Genomic DNA, 20,339 nt, shown 5'->3' with positions numbered 1-20,339 from the left:
GCTCAATAGATTTATGCCTGCTAAAAGAAAACACAGGCTTCTCCGTTATTAAGATGTAAAGCCTGGAGATGAAGTCACATCTGTATGATGATCTATTTTGGTGGACGAAGCATGCTTAAATCCCAGCCTTGATCTTTTAAACTATCAAGTCTGCCATAAATATTTGATGATGAACAAGCTCATAAAAAGAAAATGCAGAATATGAATAGAGGGAGAGCAAACGTGTGATTCAATTTTTAATTACCATCACCTTACTCTAAAGTCAAATTCATCTCTTTAAGAGACAGAAAGTAACAAATTTCTTTCTCCCCATAACCTGATCTAAATGATCAGCATCACATTTGTCTGTAATTTTTAAGAAAAAGGATAAATCATTGTAGAAATAAAAGAACCAGAACACAAGAAATAAGGTAGAACAGTCTGGTTTTATTACCATATGTAATCAAGAGTTTTTATTTCCTCTTGTGTCTTCCTCCTCCTTTTCTTTCTTTCTTGCCTTTTTTTTTAAGTTTTTTTTAAACTTTTTTATTTTTTTTACAACATATATTAAGTTGTGAATCAGATGTTAGGGGGATGTGGAAATGAAGGGAAACTGGTGACATCACAATACTTTACAACTTTACAACAAATGAAAGTCTGAATTTGTTGCATCTACCAGTGTATAGCAAGGGTGGAAAGCAAAGGCACACGTAGGTTCATGAACTCCTCGAAACAGAGGGTGGAAGGGAACTGGGGAGGGAAAGGACAAAAGCAGAAGATCCACCAAGTACAAAATACATGTTTCCAGGTCAACCCAGTAACCAGTGTGGTGTACATTGTGAAGGCAGATCACTGCATAAGCTGTTGCCATGATTATTCATCTCTATGTTTTGGGAGAACACCTTTTCGGGTAATATCAAGGGCACCTGCGCGTTTGGTGCTCCAGTGGTTTGGAGCTTGGTAAAAAGGTTGTGAGTTGGTTCTTTTTAAAAAATGACCTTGCTACCTATTGTTTTCAAAGGGTCTTCTGTTTCTTTTTATTAAAACAACAACATTGGTTTGGATACCAATCTATCTACTCCAGTCTGCATAGTTCACTAGGGGTGAACAAAACTGTTTCATAAAAGAAGCCGTGATGAAATGAAAGAACATGCAAACACCCTTGTTACACACTTTGGTCTAGACCATCCAGACTTTATATATACCATCTATAAGCTAATGGACTTAAAATCTGTCTTTTCAATCATTCAGAAACAAAACCAAAGCCCTGAAAAACAAATGGAAGTATAAAATTTTAAAAAACAAATTGAAACAGAAACAACCATCTTACTCAAACATACTGTTCAGTAGATATATATATATAAAAAGCTTAGAAGCGATCCCCATCATTTTTTCTACAGTATGTTGACACAGTTATTGTAACAGATTAAAAACACGTCTACGTTTTTGCATAAACCGAAAGACTGGAAAGAAACTTGCACACTGGCGTGCACACACACACGCACACACCTGTGTGCACGCACACTCCCACACTAGCTACATGCACAGTCACACAAAAGAAACAAATGTAAAAAAAAGCAAAGCCATTTTTCCCCAAAGAAGTATATGCAGCATCCTTCTGGAGCAGCAGGTAGCCACAGCAGGAGCCTGCCAGCCTGTCCTTGCTCCTTGAGCCCTGCGTGCTGCAGGATGCGCGGCCAGGCTTTCTGCAGGGCTGGCCTCTGTCCCCAGCTCTCATGGACAAAGGGGAACACACTGGCCAGGGAACACACCAGCCCTGTGGACAAGGGTGTTGGTAACTTCCCTGCTGCCCACTGAGAATGATTGCCATGCTGACAGGCAGTAAAGGCGGAGCAGGAGGTGGAGGAAGGCGGAACTCCTAGCATGGTGCCTTGGGAGCGTCACCGCTTGTAGGTGGTTTTGAGAGAGGACTTGGCACAGCTATAAAGTCAAACTGAAATGGAAGATATGGTGCTAGCCTAATTTCTTGAGGGACATGGGGTTATGACAATAACCACCACGTTCTTCTTTCTATGTCTTTACTCCAGTTCTTTAAAGGGCTTGGAGGAGGAAGGATCAATAAATATTTGCATTACTCAAAGGGGAAAAAGAAAAAGGTTTTTACATACTACAGCTCACAAGTATACACAACTGAGGGTGTAAGGCACAAATTTACATGTGGAAGAAAACAGGCTATTCACAGATATATTTCCCACGAAAAACCCGTGTGATAAGACCATAATTTATGCATGGTAACAGCCGGCATATTAACTAGTTCACACTGTTTGAGGATTTTGTTTGCCGTCTCACATGCAAGGTGAAATGAGATGGCACATCACAAGCTGGTGCCTTCACAGAAAGTATTAGCTACTGACAAAGCCATGTTGATAGCAATGGTGCACAAATGTGCAGCTTTTAAAGAGTTTCTCTTGCAGTTGCTTTAGAAGTTATGAACTCGCGGTATTTGTTTGTCGCTGTCTTAGGTCAGAGGCCCAGCCAGCTAATTAGCTGAGAGACTTAAATAGATATCCCCTTTTTTTTTTTTTTTTTCTTTTTTCAGCTAATCAGGCAGTCCAGGCACAAAGTTCAGAATTCCAGCTCCAACTTACCTAACTCAGTGAATTTACTGGAAAAATAAAAGAGTTTTAATTACTCCAGTTAATGGGTTTCACGTTAAATAGGTATAGCTTTCAAGGTACTTCTCTGAAGAGCTGCTCTCAGGATGATATACAGAAGTCATTTCTTTAGGAAAAAAGAAAGTTGAACAATAAATAAGAGGAGTTACTTGCATTAACAGTCACGTGTTACTCGTTAAAAGAGAAGGGTAGCAGAAATCTATGACATAGTTTGCCCAACACGGCATTTAACTGCTGTAACCAAGTGGCTGTAACACTGATGGGCATCATTTCACAGTACCTACACATAGAAAACTTCTGCCATTGTTAAGTCAGAGTTAGCTTTGTCAATGGATTCTTTTTTCTCCTTTTTAATTTATTTTTTGTACTTTTTAAATTTGTTTTTGTAATTATTTGTTTTGCTTTTCAGAGCACTCTTTCCCAGTTCAGGAATGCACTGTGCAGTTGGGGGCAGGGGGTGAAATGTCACAGTCATCTTTCACCTGTGTGCTTTTGGCTCAATATTTGCGATGGAGGGTTACTCTTTTGAGCAAAGAACTGGTGGGTTGTGGGGGCAAGTCCTGCAATTGCAAACCTTCAACCATGAGTCATATAGCTCGGGTTTAAAAAAATATTCCACTTTTCCCAGAGAGCAGAAATTCAACACATCTTCAGCTTACAACAACCATCTTCTCAGAGGAGCAAGCAATAACAGTTGCAGAACACTGGATTTTGAGGGCAACCTCTGCTTAATTGCCATCATCCCCCCCACCCCACTCTGATTATGTACATGCATCGTTGGGCTTCATGGACGTGGAGAGTGGAGAAAAGGAAGGTTTGGGAGGTACATCTGGCTTTAGCGAGGGTGTGCGTTTCAACCCTGACCTCGTCAGCGAATTGTAGGTGGTAAGACTTGGCTGCCGAGATACAGTCACAGCCTGTGCCTGGGCAGCGTGGACCTGTATGGAGTCCACTCGCTGCGGGGCCGGCGGTGGATTATCACCTCGGCCGAAGCTCTGATTGCGGGAGAGGTGGGACGAGTTAGAAGAGTTAGTGTTGTTTCTTTTGAGGGTCGACGTCTGGTGGCTTCTTGTGAGCGAGTTTGTAGGGTAGCTTCTCTTGTAGTCCACGTTGTAAGCAGAAGAGTGCATCTCCAGCCGCTTGCTCAGGCCACTCTGTGACAATGAGGCGCTTGGGGGCCCGAGAGAAGCTTCCCGCTGGGGTACTTTTGGTGGCATGCTGTCGAGATTTTCCACCAGGTTAACCCCGTGGCTGGGGCTTTTGCTACTGAGATGGTCCTTGATTGTTTTGTACTCAAGGGTGGCGTTCTGGTCCTCCATAGACATCTGAGCCCCATCACTCATTTTTGGCTGGTCAACATACTCATGCTGGTAGCCTTGCTGGGCTATGGGCAGGACCACAACGCTGGGAATGTGGCTAGGAGAAGCCCTGAGTGGCAAGTCAGTTGGGATCACGGGAGAGGCCATTGGGGGGATATCTTTCGTGCAGGCATTGATGAGGTTCTGGTTTCTCTCCCATTCCCTGCTGCCACGGCTGGGCTTTCTCTTCTGTTGCAGGGTTGGGGTGGACTCAGGGGTTGGCAGGGCAGCCAGGTCCAGATGGTGCTGGTCAGCTTTGATTAGCATCTTGGCAGTGCTACCTGGGGTAGCCAGCTTGCCATTGTGCATCAGAGGCGTGAGGATAGCTTCAGGCTTTGGCTCCTTGGACTGAGCATCCCCAAAGAGGCCACTGAGCTTGGTAACGCTGCTCATGGAGCCACGGCGGGAGTGGGTCAGTTCCTTTTCCTTCCTCTGCACAACTGCCACATCTCTGCGGCGGTGGTCGCAGATGCAGTACACAATGATGCCCGAAAAGACGGCCCCCATGACAAAAGCAAGAATAACAGCAATGGCCAAGAGGGTGACCGGCACCAGCTGATCATGACCCTTCAGGTAACTCTCACGAATCACTCCTGCAATAAATAGCATACAGTGGTTAAACAAACAAAGGACAGGGAAAAGCTACTTATGATTAACTACTTTGTTCAAAGGCATGCCCTGGAAGGTTGCTTTGTGTTTTGCAAGGTGATTTTTTATCAGCTTGCCCAAATTTGGAGGCATATTGTACCTGCCAGCTACATCTAGCACGAGCAGCCTTGGGCTTTCAGAACAGCTTTTGGATCTGGAGTTGAAGACTATGAAGTTCAGGAGGGGAGAGACAATTTACTCACGGGGCAAGTGGAATCAGTTTGAAACCCTGGCCCTGGGCAACTCACTCATGACTTCAGGAGGTCAGAGCTATTATTTCTCCTACTTTGACATACTGCTCATTTCTCCCGTCCCTCCATCCAGTCTCTCCTCAGCTAATACCACCTTATTTTTACCACAGTAAACTATTTACACTGAAAAACCTTTAAAAGGAGGAGAGGAGACAGAAGCTCTGTAAATACCAGAGAAGTGCATCCCATATTGTGTAAGACTTCTTTCTCTGCTCATCATTCCGTTATCTTTGTCACGTGTTTTAAAAGTCAGTGTCACATGCCTGAGCATCAGGAGGATGCTTAAATAACTAGGAAAGATAGAGCAGTGTTGAAATCTATTGAGAATGCTAGATGACTGTCCTTGCTATTTTAATTTTAAAAGCTCTTTCTTGTTCTGAACACATGAATAGGTCAACCTCTGTGCTGGAGCCTGTGCTTTCTCATCTGAAAGCCCTTACTCTGAGGGCCTCATCTTGTCCTGTGCCGTGGTTAGAGACCATTGTCGCATCTTACTTGGCCCTCCACGAGTCCAATGTCAGTGAAGTCATCTTTGGCAGAGTGTGCCTCCTCCATCTGAAGTCCCTAACTCAGCATCAGTCAATACCCTGGCTTTCTGAAGAAAGTTGTTTTTCTGATATAGTTGGGCACCAAGCCTGCAGCACTAATGAAACACAAGCATGGAGCTTGTAGTTTGCTTTTTTTCATTTCTGTTTTTGTTCTTTTGTGCCTAACAAGGACCAGCCACAACCTGACAAGGAGTTGAAGGAACATCTCTTCCACCTCTTTCTCCAGAGAGGGTCCAAGTGCCAGGGCATTAAAGGCTCCACATGCTTGTCCTTATTACAGAAGAGGCAGCAAGACAGAAAATGTACCTCTAAGGCTCTCCTGAGACTTTGTAAAGATAGATACACAACTTCCCTGTCATAAATCAACTCCTTCTAGAATAATGTCTTTTCATGTATTTGGCAGAGAAGGTATTAGTGGCCCAAAATAAGAAACAATGCAAAATTCTCCTCAGCAAACTATGTTAAAAGAGCATTGAAAAGTTGCCACTATCTCACAGGAACCTTTGATACAGTATTGCTTCTATAGCATATATTTTTCTATGCCCATTTAATTGCAGAGTTTAGGTGGGCAAAGGGTATTTCCTCACAAGATAGGAACTTCATATTTAAAAGCAAAACAGCTCTTGAAATCATAAGCCCCTCTGTGTGACATCACAGCTGGTTGCCATGGAAATTATTCTGCTGTGACAAATAGAAGATTATGATTTCATGAGGAGAATAAATAGCAATAGCAGATGATCACTCAAGGAAATAAGATCTGGCATTCATATAAATGTCTTAATAGTCAAAAAGTGAAGGGGGAGGGGGAAGTAAATCTCAGGAAACAATACATAATTAGAAACAATCTTTCAATTAAGTGTTTCTAAGAAAACCCTCTTTTAAAGCCCAGCAGCTTTTTAAGAGGCAGATTTTTCTACTCTTTGTCATCAGCACTTAACAAGCAGCGGTAAAAACCTAGCTCTGTATTTAAGTCCACATGCAAAATTGCTGTATTCAGACTAGAAGCACAGTCTAGTGGTTACGGCACAGTCAGCAGTAACTACACTTCGCTGGAAAGGCATTGATCTTCTGCAGACCTTCACCTGGTGATATTTACAGCCTAGACTATGCAGCATTTTGAGGCCAAATTTATTTACACTTATAAAGTTGTCTGTGGTCATTAACTGGAGAATTAGAAATAGTCTTAAATAGGTCAGAAGGATGGTCAGGGAAGAGTTATGTTTTATCCAGAAATGCATTGCTGGGAGTGGAGTTATAAAAGGTCCAACTGAAAAAGCCTAATTTCATGGACACATTCCTTCCACAAACTTCTAGAAATAAGCCCTTTTGAGCATCGAAGTCCAATGATTTTTGCATGAAAAAGACTCAAAATCCCTGCTCAATGCCTACTTAAGTGTGTAAGCACCTACGTCAAAGCCAGCATGAGGTTTATATATAGACTGGGGGACAGGAGTCCTGCAGAAAGGGATCTGGAAGTTTCGACTGATGGCAAGCTCAATAAGAGTCAACAGTGATGTGCCTTGGTGGCCAAAGGGGCCAACTGTAGAAAAATATCAGACTGTGTCCAAAGGTGAGTAATAAAGGTGATGAAAAGTCAACTGGGCATTACTGATGAGGAGCAGTTTGTTCAGCTTACAGGAGACCTCATTGTGATCTAAAACTTCCTTATGATGAGGAATGGAGAGGAAAGTGCTGATCTTTCTCTCAGGTGTCTGGTGATAGGATGAGAGGGAATGGCTTATATCTTGCGTACATGCCTGACAGTTCCTACTGCCTAAGTGAGGCTATTCAACACCCTCAGCCTTTTGCCATAGGTTATGTCTACTCTGCATATGATAGCCTTAAGCTCAAACTTGCATCACTGCATAAAATAGCATTTACATTACCAATAGATATTGAATAATTACATCTCATGTTATAAAATTAACATACGGTTCAGACCGAGTGACCATGTATGTTCAAGAAAGGGGCAGCTGAAATTATGTTGCTTACGCTGCAGGTTTTTTATCAGCAGAAATTTATAATGGTCTTAAAACAGCCTGATTCCAGCTAGTTCCTCTTGAGCTCAAACCTTCCTGATGTTTATTATGTTTTCTACTAGAGTTAAAGGATATTTAACATTAGTGGCTTTGCTCTAGGCAGGTGGATCTTCTCTGAACACAATGTCAGGTAAATGATATAATTTACTTTTTATCATGGATCTCATCCATATGTCTTTATTTAAGCAAGTAATCCAAACAACTTTAACTTAAATGAAATAAGATGGGCAAGATTTAACCCTGCATTAATGTTTATGGAATAGTTACAATTAAGTAACGAAAAAGTATAAGGAATGTTTAGCATCCTAGTGTCATGACCACACGAAAGGAAATTCTAATATGAAACAGACTAGTAATTGCAGTCATTGTCAACCAACATCTGAAGCCCCTAGCCTCAGTAGCAACTGCCTTCACAGACTGGGGAGAATAAACAGATGTGTGATCCCAACTATGTCCCCAAAACAAGCCAGTTTGAAAGCAATCAGATAGGACAGTGTTCGTGTCTCACTATTCAAAGAATAAAAATAAATGGAGAAAATAAGAAGAAAAATGTAGGGCTTTTGTGTTTGAAAGTCAAATAAGGTATTCGGGGTCCTAGCTTTGAGGAAATCCCTGCTATTGGAAAGTCTTAAAGCTATATATTATCTGACATCCTTCTAAGACATTATGTATTGGAAAACTAACTGGGCTGGCTGCATAAAATACTAAGGAACCAGACTGTAAAGTATGATTGGTGTAAATATTACTATATTATTTTTATATTATATTTAATAATAAAACAATTATTCTAAATGAGATACTTTTACTTTAAAATATTATGTCTAGCACTTCCCTTTTTGCAATATGTTCTTTCCAAATGTGAAAATACATTGCTTATTTCATCATGTGGTCTGAAGTGCTCAGCCATACTCTTGACTGTTTTCTGTAGTACATCGATAATATACATATCAACATGGATAATAACCAGCTATTCTTTGGAAAGGGCTATTGTTGACAGAATTACCTGTATTAACATTATACGTGGGAGAGGTCTGGTGGTAAAAATAGTAGCAAAACCAAAAAAGCTTCAAAGACATAGATGAGATGATTAAATATTTGCACCCTCACGGATCAGACCTTACATGCTGCTAATGCTGCTAACACACTGAGACTTATCTATCTCCCTGAAGTCTTCCAGTTGGGTCAAACTCTGTCCCTTGCAAATCACAACTGGGCTTATGACTTCAAGATCTTCCCACATATAATGTACCATTATTTCTGGCTACCAAAAGAGCCAAGCTAGACATCTGATATCCTCCACTTTTCATAGCCATTCTGATTCCCATAGACAATCTCATCCTTCCTCCTCCACTAACTTTCTGTAATTTCATCCCATGTCCTTTTGTCTGCACATCCTAACATCACCATTCATTTTCTCCGCCAGTATGGCCTGTACTGTAACAGTCTGGAACATACAAAATCACCTCTTACTCATTTAATGACAAAGAAGACCCAATATGGTATTGTATTATTCTCCTGTACATAATACATTCTTTCTTCCAGCAGTCCTTGTAGGTAAGGTACACAGTGTTGGGCGCCTGTTTTTTTAAGACAACATTAAGAAAAATGTTTCCAAACCTTCAAAGTGTTTAAATTCTGAAATGAGCTAGTGCTCATGGATAAATCATGTAAGTATCAATCTAGCTTGTTCACTAAAAGCACCCGGGGGGAAAAAACAGGAGATACTAAATTTTACGTCAATAATACATCTACTTTTTCTAAAGTTCTGGAAAATGTGGGAAGCATGCCTGTTGAATGTCTCTGGGTGAAAATAAGAGAGAAAAGACCAGAAGGAATGCAATGATATAGATCCACTGTACACTAGATCTTCATAAGCAGGAAGATGAGGCTTCTTTTCAGCAATTAACAAAAGTATTCAAGGGTTAGGGCTGTATCTCTGCATCTCCTGAAAAGACAAGTTAAAAAGCTAGATGTGCACAGTGCTGGAAGTATCACTGTATGAAAATGCTGATAAAGCTATTGTGGGCATGTTCTGCTCCTTCTAACAATTCTTCAAGAAAAAGCTTCTGAGGGCAGAAATGTAATTAGGATGAAATAATTACGAAGGGATACAGTTCACCATTCTAAAGAATACATGGCATACGCTTAACCAAATAAGAATAATGAATATTAGTGCACCAAACTTCAATAAACAAGAATAGATAAGGAAAGACATGGAGACTGAAGCATTTAATCCTTTTCCTGCTTCACTTTTCATCAAAAATCCCCACTCTGGTCTATGATCAGAAATGTAACAAAGTCAGGAAGTAAGTGTTGCCCATGACAGAAAAAAGAGGTAAAAATATATAGGTAATGTAGGTGTTTTCAAATTGTTTAAAGGAATTCATCCCTGAGTGCTTAAGGAGCTAGCCAAAGCAACTTCTAGACACTGTGCAGTACCTTGGAGAATGCTTGATGAAGCATGAGCATCTAAAGCTCTGGAAAAAGACAAGCATATTACCTGACTTTGAGATGAGCCAAAGAGAGGACCTAACAAAAGACACACCTGCCAGTGCAATTTTTAGAATGGGAATGACACTAGAACAAGAGACTAAACGATCAATTTTAGGAGCATCCAAAGGATAATAAAGTAATTATTTTTATTTGTTTTTTTTTAAAAGCCAAAGCAAATTTTCTAAGAATAAATTACACCAAACTAGACAAACTTCCTTTCTTGACAGGATAAATGGCTTTGTTTTTATGGGGAAACATTAAGCATGATACACTTTGACTTCTGTAAAGTCTCTCACTTATCTTCTCAGAAGCAAATGAAAGGGAGCTAAAATCTGCTGAAAAGCTGCGGTTAAAAAGTACTCTTCAAAGGTATGCCTCGAAAGAGATCTTAAATAAGGTCTCTGTCTCAGGAGAACTGCAGTTAACAGGCATCTGCAGAAAGGAGACCTCAACTCCAGAGGCCTGGCAGAAGAGCTGTGTCCTTTTAGCATGTATGGTATAAAAAGAAGCATCCCTTGATGAAGCCTAAGTCTCTTTGTTGCACCTGTACTCAGGGGCAGGGATATCAGTACATCAAGAAGAGCCTCACAGTCACATTCCTCTAAGTTTAAGTTCTGGCATACACTTTGCAGAGAGCACAAATTGAAATTCCAGCTTATAACCTTCACCACTGCTTGATGAATGAGAACAAATAGCAAAAAACTTCCCAGTTTGAATAGCTTAATGTGAAGCTGTTTAAGTGATACAACAGTCTAGATGCTGCCTTCTCTCACAACCAAGCCAGTGAGAATAACTCAAAGGGCAAACAGCAATACCCAGTCCCATAACTGCAAGTTCCTGTGTGTGAATAACTTAGTTATTTGTCACCAGAAATAACATCTTTCAGTCTGAGCACTACAGTTGGCTGTAGCGCAGAGACAAAGACACCTCTATCCAGAAATGATTTATGGTTGTGAGAGGTGTACCCTGGACAATGAGATGACTGCATGCCATGTGCACCAAGAATGCTCTGTGATCACCTCTGCAGGGAGCTGTCGTTGTCCAGCTTTCCAAAGCTGCCTGCTACAGATGGTAAAGTAATAACCCAAAATGGTGGCACGCACAAAACTGAAACATGAGGAATGGTGTTTTGGCACAGAAGTGAGAAATAGCTGTCAGGGAATAAGGCATTATTTATGCCTAGACCACACACTAACAGCAGTCAGGGAGTGTCACTGCTGTCTTAAAATTCACCTCTCTGGCTAAACGAGAATAAGACTACTTCCATCTCCAACACCTAGAAAATCACTTGAGACTTTCCACAGAACAAGTCATTGTTCCAGAAAGGCACAATGATTTCTTTACTGTTGTTATTTAAGGGGAAAACCTTGCAGTTAATTTCGTTCTTCAGTGCAAGCTTCTCTGTCTGATGCAAGCCTCCTCTCTGCTTAGACTTGCATGAAACCCTGGTATAGACTCATTATGAATGGAGGTTTTTATGGGCTTCAGAATATCTTTTTTAAAAACCACTGAATAGGTTTTCAACATGTTCTCCAGGTGTTAGAACTGTGTTTACAGGCAGTCTCATGCTGCTAAAAGACTCTCATTCTGGAAAATCCCTGCAGGTATTAACAAGCTTTCTTCCTCCTTTTTAACCAGCAATAGAAATAATAAAAAAACAGAAGACAAATTTAGACCAGACACCCAGATTTAAAGTGATAGCACATTCAGGAATGACCAAAGCCTATCATGCATTTCTGAGTTCATATTTCATTTTTTTCTTGAAGGAATGGTTTCAAGGTTTAACATAATCCAACCACATTATAATCCTGATGATTTGATGTTTGCCACTTCATCGGAACTGCTTTGTTGAAAACAGTAAGTAAACTTTTTCTTTCTGGCTGCAAAGACTTACTCTGCTGACTCAGTGCAATTCTACCAGTCATTTTTCTGGACTTTCGGTGTCACCAGCTACAAAAAAACAGCTCAGACATTCATAGTTAAACCTGCTGGCAAATACTGTTTTCCCGAACCCCTCGCAGTAAAGCTATATTGTTGATTTGTAAAGGTCTGCAACTGTAAGTTTTGCATGACCGTGCTGAGGAGAGCAATTCATCTTGCTCCAGATTCCACTCTACAGATCTCAAAGCCAGTTACCCAAGCTAGCAGACTGAAATATCGAGCAAAGAAAAAGCAGATGCATGCCCTGGGAGAGAAGAATGGATCTGGTAAAGAGAAAACCTTCAGTGACAAGAGGCCTGAGGATCATTGGAGGTATGAGGAGAAATTGTACTTCAAAACTATGAAAAGAAAACCAATGATGTATAATGTGTCTGAAGTAACACATAACGAAGCCTTGAAAAAGATCTAAACAATCAGATCAGCCATAGTGGCCTCTGTCAGGATTTTCTGGCCCTTAATCTGAGAAGTTTCAGAAGCAATCCCTCTAGGATAGGTTCATTTACTGATCTCTAAAGGTGGTTTTATTTCTTCTTCCAATTGGTTCAAATTATATCACTTCTCTCCACTTTTGATGACTGACAACACGACTCTCTACAGAAAAAAGATGGTTGTAACTTAGTAAAAGAGGACCATATCCATATCAGATAACCAGTGAGTCTTGAAGTAATATTTTCAGAACAGAATTCAACTACCTGTTTTTAGTTTGATTATGAGTCCGCAATCCAATTTTTCTGCATGTGACAACAGCCATACAAAACTACAGTATTATGACAATATCGATGAATTTTGAGAAATTAGAAACAAGCAGTTCTTTTTTGAAAGGGATTATAGATGGAAATTACGAGATCTGAACCAGGAAATTCATGCTTTAGACAAGTCCCACTCTCACTGAAATGAAGGGGAGGGAGACCTGAAGAAGACTGGAATAGCAAGCTCTTAGAGCTTTTTTAATTGTGTTACTTCTAAGCAGTAATTCTGTAAATAAACCAGTTTATTAAGGTTGCAGATATGGGAGAAGATTTGAGATACATGACCTCCTGGATCTATAATATAATGATGAAAGTCATTAGAGTCCTGAAGCTAGCCCAATTGTATTTGTCCCAGTGGCTAGGCTCAAGGCCAACTATTGCACTAGAAAGTGCTTGACAACCTTTCTCCAACTGGTAGGTGGTACACATTGGCTGATCATTTTGAACTTTCCTGATTTCAGTACTTTCCTTCACCTCTCACCCTCTCCCAGTGAGCAATGACAATTTTAGATGCCTCTGTGTGATGTGAAATAATCACACATAGCAGATCCTTTAAAAGAGTAAAACACAGGCATTCACAGTAGTTAAAAAAAGATGTATAAAATCCAAATGTCAAGGAAAATTAATTCTTTTGTAGCCTGTTTCAGCAAGGCAAACTTTATGCTGCTTTGCATCTTAAAACACAAGTTTCCTTTAAAGTCTGTTGCATTTCCTCTAATGGATTAAAAAAAGCTCAGTGCATATTCTGGGACCTTTCTACCATGCCTGGGCTGAGCTTAAACATATCCAGCTGCTCTTTATTAGTTTACTTCAGGGGATCTTTCACAGCTGGGTTAAACCAGATTTACATATGTTTGGCTGAATATGCATGAATTCAGGGCTCCAGAGAAGTTGTTGTAGCCTGTAAAGTGAATCTCTCATCTTCACAGTTCCCATTTCACTGCATGGAGCTCCTCTGATGGTGCAGAACAAATGCTTTTTTTTTTTTCCCTTGCTGTGGGCATTATGTATTCTGGGCAGCCCAGTGCCTTGCTGGAAGCAGTTTTTATGAACAGTGTCAAGGAAGGAGAAGCTGTCACTGAGAAATCCATGGCTTTCCCCCTCCTTTTTTACAGCCTGTTCTGAACTATGGCCTTTCTGCACAACAGGGAAAAGTGAAGTTCACTGAATGTCAACATAAGCAGCTCTGCTTAGCAGACTGAAGCTCAAAGCAGCCTTATGGAAGAATTGGGGTTAAATTTCAAACAGTGCATATGACCTAAAAGCAAAAATTTTTTCCTCATCAGCTCTGATCTTCTTTAAAGACACAAAAATGGAAATACTAGTTTTGAGCTACTAATGCGACTGAACACATCACAGCTGAACTAACAAAGGAGCCATCTATTACACGTCCAAAACTTTTAAGTAATTAGACTGTACCCTATATACCCTATTTACTGAGGTCCCTGGAAATTAGTATTAAACTGCTGAACAACTACATGACCAAGCCAACAATGTTTACTCATGCACAGAACTGTAATTCTTAGGGATAGTCCTTCTGCCCACAGCTGGGTTGCTGGTGCTCATTAGGAATATGGCTGGACTCCATAGAAAGTCTCTTACACAGAAGGAGGATGAAACTTCTTCTGTGATTAAAGACTGTGTATTTTGTGATAGAAAGCAAACACTGTGGACTAACTCTTCATTTTTCTGACACTCATGAACAGTGCAGGTGTAGTCAAAAGACCTGTGCCCTGTGATCAGTAAAAGACGACTGCTGCTTCTAGAAATATTTGCAGGGCTGGTGCTGTAGACAAAAAATAGCTTACATATGTCTGCTGCTAGGTTTATCATTTCCCTCTGTATTGCAGTCTCATAGCCTCATCTGGCTTTGAATACATTAAGTGACCGAGGAACTGTGATGAGTTTGAAATACTGGCCATAAGAGTCAGCAAGACTAATTTTACCACCAGTTCTTTTTTCGGTATCTCACTACTCTTCCAATATCAGTATCAGAAGCCTTCTTTCCTCTCAATTACATTCATTCGAATCCACAGCATCTCCAGTGAAGCAAGCACAGTTACTCCAGCCACATCCTGAGTTAAAAGACAGCATTTCCCTGATGGACTTCTTGTCCTGGTGCTGCTATCATCTCTCTCACTTCATTTTCTATCTCCAGTGGTGGCTTCTTTCATGCATTTTTTCTTTCTGTCAAATTTGTAGTTCTCTGCATTTTTTAACCTATTTTTTTTAACCACTTGCCCACCTTGCAGGCACTTTGATGCCATAACTTCATTGATGTTTCTTGTCTGTGTATTTTTATCATGTACTCAGTGATTACTACGGCCTGTCTGCTTCCCTGGACGAGATGACTGTAGACAAGAGGGAATGGCTTAAACTGAAAGAGGGGAGATTTAGACTAGATATTAGGAAGAAATTCTTGACTGTGAGGGTGGTAAGACACTGGCACAGGGTGCCCAGAGAAGCTGTGGCTGCCCCACCCCTGGCAGTGCTCAAGGCCAGGTTGGACAGGGCTTCGAGCAACCTGGTCTAGTGGAAGGTGTCCCTGCCCATAGCAGGGGGTTGGAACTGGATGAGCTTTAAGGTCCCTTCCATCTCTAACGATCCTATGATTAATCTCAGAGGATATACTTTAGCAAGCCAGTACCTGCCCCAGCTCCAAGAAAGCTGTCCTGGGGCCAGCAGGACTCTAACCACAGTAGTGTGGGCAAACATGTCTTCTCCAACACATATATTTAAAGCCCATCCAGATATCCTCTTGACTGTCCAGTGGCAGGCCAGGCAGACATACCTGTGTGTTTGCTTTACCACACATCTCACAAACAGCAGTGTTTCTGCAATACAACTCCCCCAGCCTTTCCCTCAGTTCTGGTACCGGATCGAATCTCCATTTCCTAGATTTACTGTAGTGTTTGGTCAGTTTCTGCTCATGCTCTTTCTTTAAGCCAGTATTTTCCACTGCTGCAGGCAAACCAGGCAACTTGCACAGCTTGTTAATCAACATGAAGGTAGGTGCTATAACAAGGCTTTTTCATAGCTGTAAAGTAGCTTTCAAGATATATTTACTGACCTGCAAATATACAAACTTCCATGTGAGTGGTTAAAGCCTCACTTTTTTCCTAGCATTTTGGACCCTAACAAATTTTATCACAGTCTCTTTTCTCTCAATGATATGTATTTATTTTCCTCCTCCTTTCTAAACACAGTGTAGCTGAGACCAAACCTTTCAGGGAAGCACAGCTGATGTTATCAAATTGTCTTGCCATGAGCAAGTAGAGATAAACTGTATTGTCTTTCCAGGATGTGATGCTGGGTATATGAAAGTAGCTGCTGATTTCATATTCGTAATTTAGCTCTACGAGTGAGAACCACACACTTCGATAAACAAATCCCCCTGGGTATGAGAAATTAATAGGTCTTACTGGATGAGTGCCTGAGGATATTGCCCGTAGCTTGGTCATATTTAGACAGAAAACATATGAAGTGCTGCAGGACTGTAAGACCTCTTTAAGATACTGAATAGAGACTAGTGTTATGTAGAGATAAAGCTGAATGCTATCTGCAAAAAAAGAGCACTGCTCTTTATGTTCTTTATTATGAGCTGCGATTGCCCAAACCTCTGGGCAGGCTCTGTGGTGAACGCAAGAAGTTCAGTGGGGAGAGCAGGCAGAAGAAGCGACAGAGGGCACTCCTGCTCTGTGCCCTCCTTTAAGAGTATCTGACTGGGACTCATTCAGCAATGAATACACATGGAGAATGGTTGAACAGTTTGATGGGAGCTATAACCTGGTGGCAGGAATTAAATTTCTCCAGTGGTGACTATGGGCTCAAAAAAACTACTAACATGCACCACATGACATGATCACTTCTTTCAGCTTTGAAAACAAGTACTACTTAGTGTTTACTCAGCATTATGGCTTCGGCCTCATTCACCCTGCTTGCTTTCAAACAGAAACTCAAGAAGAGTTTCTGACTTAAAGAAACACCTGGAAAATATGTGCTTCTCAACAGACTTTTGGAGCTATTTTAATGCAGGCTTCAGTACGCGGCTCTTCAGGAGGTGTTTCTGTGCATGCTTAAATTCTCTGTCTGTGCTGGTACTGTTTGTGTTTAGTAACTGCAGATCTTTCAGGCTCTCCAAAAAAACCCCCCTCTGTTTCTTTCTACAAGAACATGACACTGAATAACAGTAGCTTTGTAGGGCTTTAAAAATGTGCTTGCTTCTCTCTCTTCCACACATCCCTCCCCACTCCCCCCCCACTTTTTAACAGCTGTTCTTTTATTTTCTATCATAATTGTGGGTGAGATGGGATGGAGCATGAGCAAGATGGCATATTATTGACAGCATGCAGCTGGTGTTATTTTCCAATTAAAAAAATCCTTGTTGGGCGTATGAAAGAACACTCTAGTTTATGCCCAGTTGTGACAATGCTATCAAGCTGCACCTTCATCTGAGATTTCACAAAATATAGCAATCTTTGGTTGCTGGTGGGAGAACTACAGTTTTATATCCAGAGCTATCTACTTTGGTAGATGTGGGAGGCTGGAATTAGTCTGGAGGCTATCCACTGGGACTCACTATTTCAGAGTATTACAGGTATTCTTCCCAGCCAACACAAAGTTGGTTATGAATGTGCTGTTAGCCATTTCCAAATGTTTGCTGTATTGTACAGTTGCGCCAGAAATGCCTCTTAATGATTCTTCAGCAACTTCTCTATAAACTGCCCTAAGCTCTTCTAATGCCAATGGAGATGTTAAAATCTGCTTCAGCAGGGACTCTGACTTACTCTGATCTGCTGGGGCAAGGAGAGCTGTCAGAATATCAGCTGGTGGTTAAAGTGCTTATCAGTCACAGCTCTGATGCTCAGTGTACACTGTCTTGTCTGTGTATTTATTTGCCTAACTGTGACAAGTCTCTTCTGGGATGAGGGACTAAGAGCTTTCAAAAGCTTACAGCTTGGCCAATGAAGCTCTTTTTTCCCTTACGGGGATGTCAGGATGCACATTTTCTATATAATGGTAAATTTGCACTATCTGCTTCTAAACTTCTCAATAAAATGCCCTTAAGAATCTTTTATTTTTTCTGTAACATGAGAATAACAGCATATTTTTCCCTATCCTCTTTCTCAGCTACTGGCACAGCAAATCTTAGGACACATGATTAAAATAATCTAGCAAAAGTCACAGCAACAGTAATCAGATACCAGAGACTATAGCATCTCACTAAATGACTATTTAAGAGCTCGAAGTAGCACCTGCCTAAACACCTGACTAAACTAAGGATATTCATAGGAACAACTAGTTTCCAAACATGATGACATTTGTTATCTGTATTTAAGGTTAATAAAATTAACATGGCAAAATCTAAATTATGCCCTCTCCAGGTTCTTCTTTTTTTAATTAACTGCATGCTGTTAATCAGTAAGCACCAGCCCATCCTGACATAAAGAATTAAGCTTCCCTTTTTTACACTCTTAAAGAAAAAGAGGAAGAGTAAGACAGTGTCCTTCCTACATACTAAAAGGGATGTTGACACCATTCACTGAAAGGTTATCTGTATGAGAATAATGTAGGTGGTGTTTTGTACAGAGGCATGTAATTAAACAGTTCACAAACCACAGATCATATTAAAAGTGCTCTGAACCAGGACTGTAAATGTTTAGGCTGTTGTAAAATTACTACAGGACATCTTACCTATTAATTAAAACAGTTATTGAAACTAGGCACATCCTGTATGAGAAAAATGAATTATTCAAGTATCTTTAACAGCATATTGACATTTTAATTGTATACTGGCATTAATACCAAAAGGTGCTGTAAGTGTCTTTCAGCTAGTACACTGTCTGCTAACAAATCCCTTCAAATTTTAAAGCAGTTTCAGACATCTCTTATTTAAAAGGCTGGGTTGCCCTTTGCATGGCACAACGTCTCACTATACTCAATACAAACGCCACAAAAATCAAACTGGGTGTTACTTAACATCCTGTCCCCCAATTATGCTTTGCTATTTCCAGATAGAGTAGTGGGCCTGTAGGGCCAGCACACCCTACAGCGAATTCCCAGCTCTTGATAAATAAGTCAGTGCTACAAGGGTCAAATGAGCACGAGGCAGTCTGTGCTCTCCTCACCGGGTGACTGTGGATGAATGCAGCTGGGGTTCTAGTCCACCACACAATAGCTCTAATGCCCTGAACCCTGAGCAGCTGCCTTGACAAATTAGACATGGCCTTTTTTATTGAAAAAGCAAATCAAGGTCCCAGGGCAATGACGGTTTTTCCCTGTATTAGTGAGACAAGCTCCTATTGCTCATTGCAGCCTGGAAATAGATGGCCTGACTTTAAATCTATGCAGGCGGACAATTACAAGTCAAGGATACCTGCTGTTTCCTGCAGCCACATTTACATTTTATGAGCTCTATTTTAAACTTCACCCTTCTTTTATTTGTAGGATCCTATAACTTGGGAGCAGAAAAGCTCTGTTGATAGTTTTCCTAACCAGGGGTTGCACATTAACACAACTTCTTCTATTACCAATGATGTCTTTTTTCAGCTACTAAGTAGAAAATGGCCCTTAGTTCCAAATTCACTATTCAGGTTTCCACTTTTGATAGTTTAACCTGAAATCTGTACTGTACAGTGAAATGTAGAAATATTCTGATTTCTGAAAATTTTAAGTTAGTGATAGTGCTGAAGTATAGGCATTTCTTCATGTGTGGCACTGGCAGTTTCTGTGTGTTGAAATATACTCTTTCCATTACTTTGATTTCCTTATACTTGTCTATGTTTTGCAGTGAAAACTGTTCCTCTCCTTCTACTTTCAGAAGGCTACTATAGAAAAACTGTAACTAAATGAGCTCGGGCTTTTTTTTACGTGAGGTTTGAAATGAAGACTTAGTCACAGAAAAGATGCACTAAATCATGCCCTGTATTCTTTTACAATCCACATGTATGATTAAAATTGCCTTAAGGATTTGGCCCTGCCTGGAGACTTAGTTTCTGTCCTTTTTTCTGCATGCCTTATCTTCTGTCTCTTCGCTCTTGTTATCATAGAAACTTTCAAAAGCATAATGAAAGCAAGTTTGAAGAAAGTCTGTTGTCAGAAAAATCCTTCCAGCACTCTTTCATCAATTTTATATGCAACAAGCATTTTATTAATTAGCATCTAGTTTTCCACTGCCACTGTTTGAACTTGAGGATGCATTCTGAGATGCCTCTAGACCTGGAAGTAGGCAGCTCGTACATGCAAGACAGAACAGAGGAAGGATCAGTGCCATTCCTCTGGACAAGTCTTGTGTGTTCCCTTAATCCTGACTGCATAGCCCTCTGCTGCATGTCATGGGATAGCAGGATCTCCAGCATGGTGAGGTCATCAATCTGGCATGTTTGTTGTTAGTTATTAGCCTCGTATGATGACACTGGTATCTGGCCATTAAAAACTCTGCTGAGAAATTTGGTCCCATTTAATTGATAACATGGCTTTCTGGTATTTACCTGATATGGAGCTAAAGTGGTGCTCCACAGCACGTATGCCATATTAGTCTCTGAGATATTCAATTCTCGGACAAGTTGCTCATTGGAGCCATTCTAGACAAATACAGGTTAGTTTGTTTGTTTGTTTGTTTAAGAACAGATTTTTTTTAGTATTTCACCCTAGCAGCTGGTACGTGTGACACACATCTCCCGCATCTCACCCCAAAA

The 20,339-nt window shown here is 40.6% G+C and overlaps 1 protein-coding gene across 10 annotated transcripts in view; it reads right to left on the bottom strand.

Moving 5' to 3' along the window:
• Positions 1-406: 406 nt before the first annotated feature.
• The window catches only part of SEMA6A (semaphorin 6A), a 118,382-nt gene continuing 98,449 nt past the window's right edge, over positions 407-20,339 (bottom strand). For all 10 annotated transcript variants that reach the window (XM_030469697.2, XM_030469700.2, XM_030469692.1 and 7 more), the window contains one exon: positions 407-4,566. In XM_030469697.2, coding sequence (XP_030325557.1) covers positions 3,377-4,566 — 1,190 coding nt within the window. In that variant the 3' untranslated portion in view covers positions 407-3,376. The remainder of the gene's footprint in view (positions 4,567-20,339) is intronic.

This window comes from Strigops habroptila, chromosome Z (genome assembly GCF_004027225.2).
Source record: "Strigops habroptila isolate Jane chromosome Z, bStrHab1.2.pri, whole genome shotgun sequence".
NCBI lineage: Eukaryota > Metazoa > Chordata > Aves > Psittaciformes > Psittacidae > Strigops > Strigops habroptila.
The sequence above is the reverse complement of the archived record's forward strand: the minus strand, read 5'-3'. Positions and strand labels throughout refer to the sequence as shown.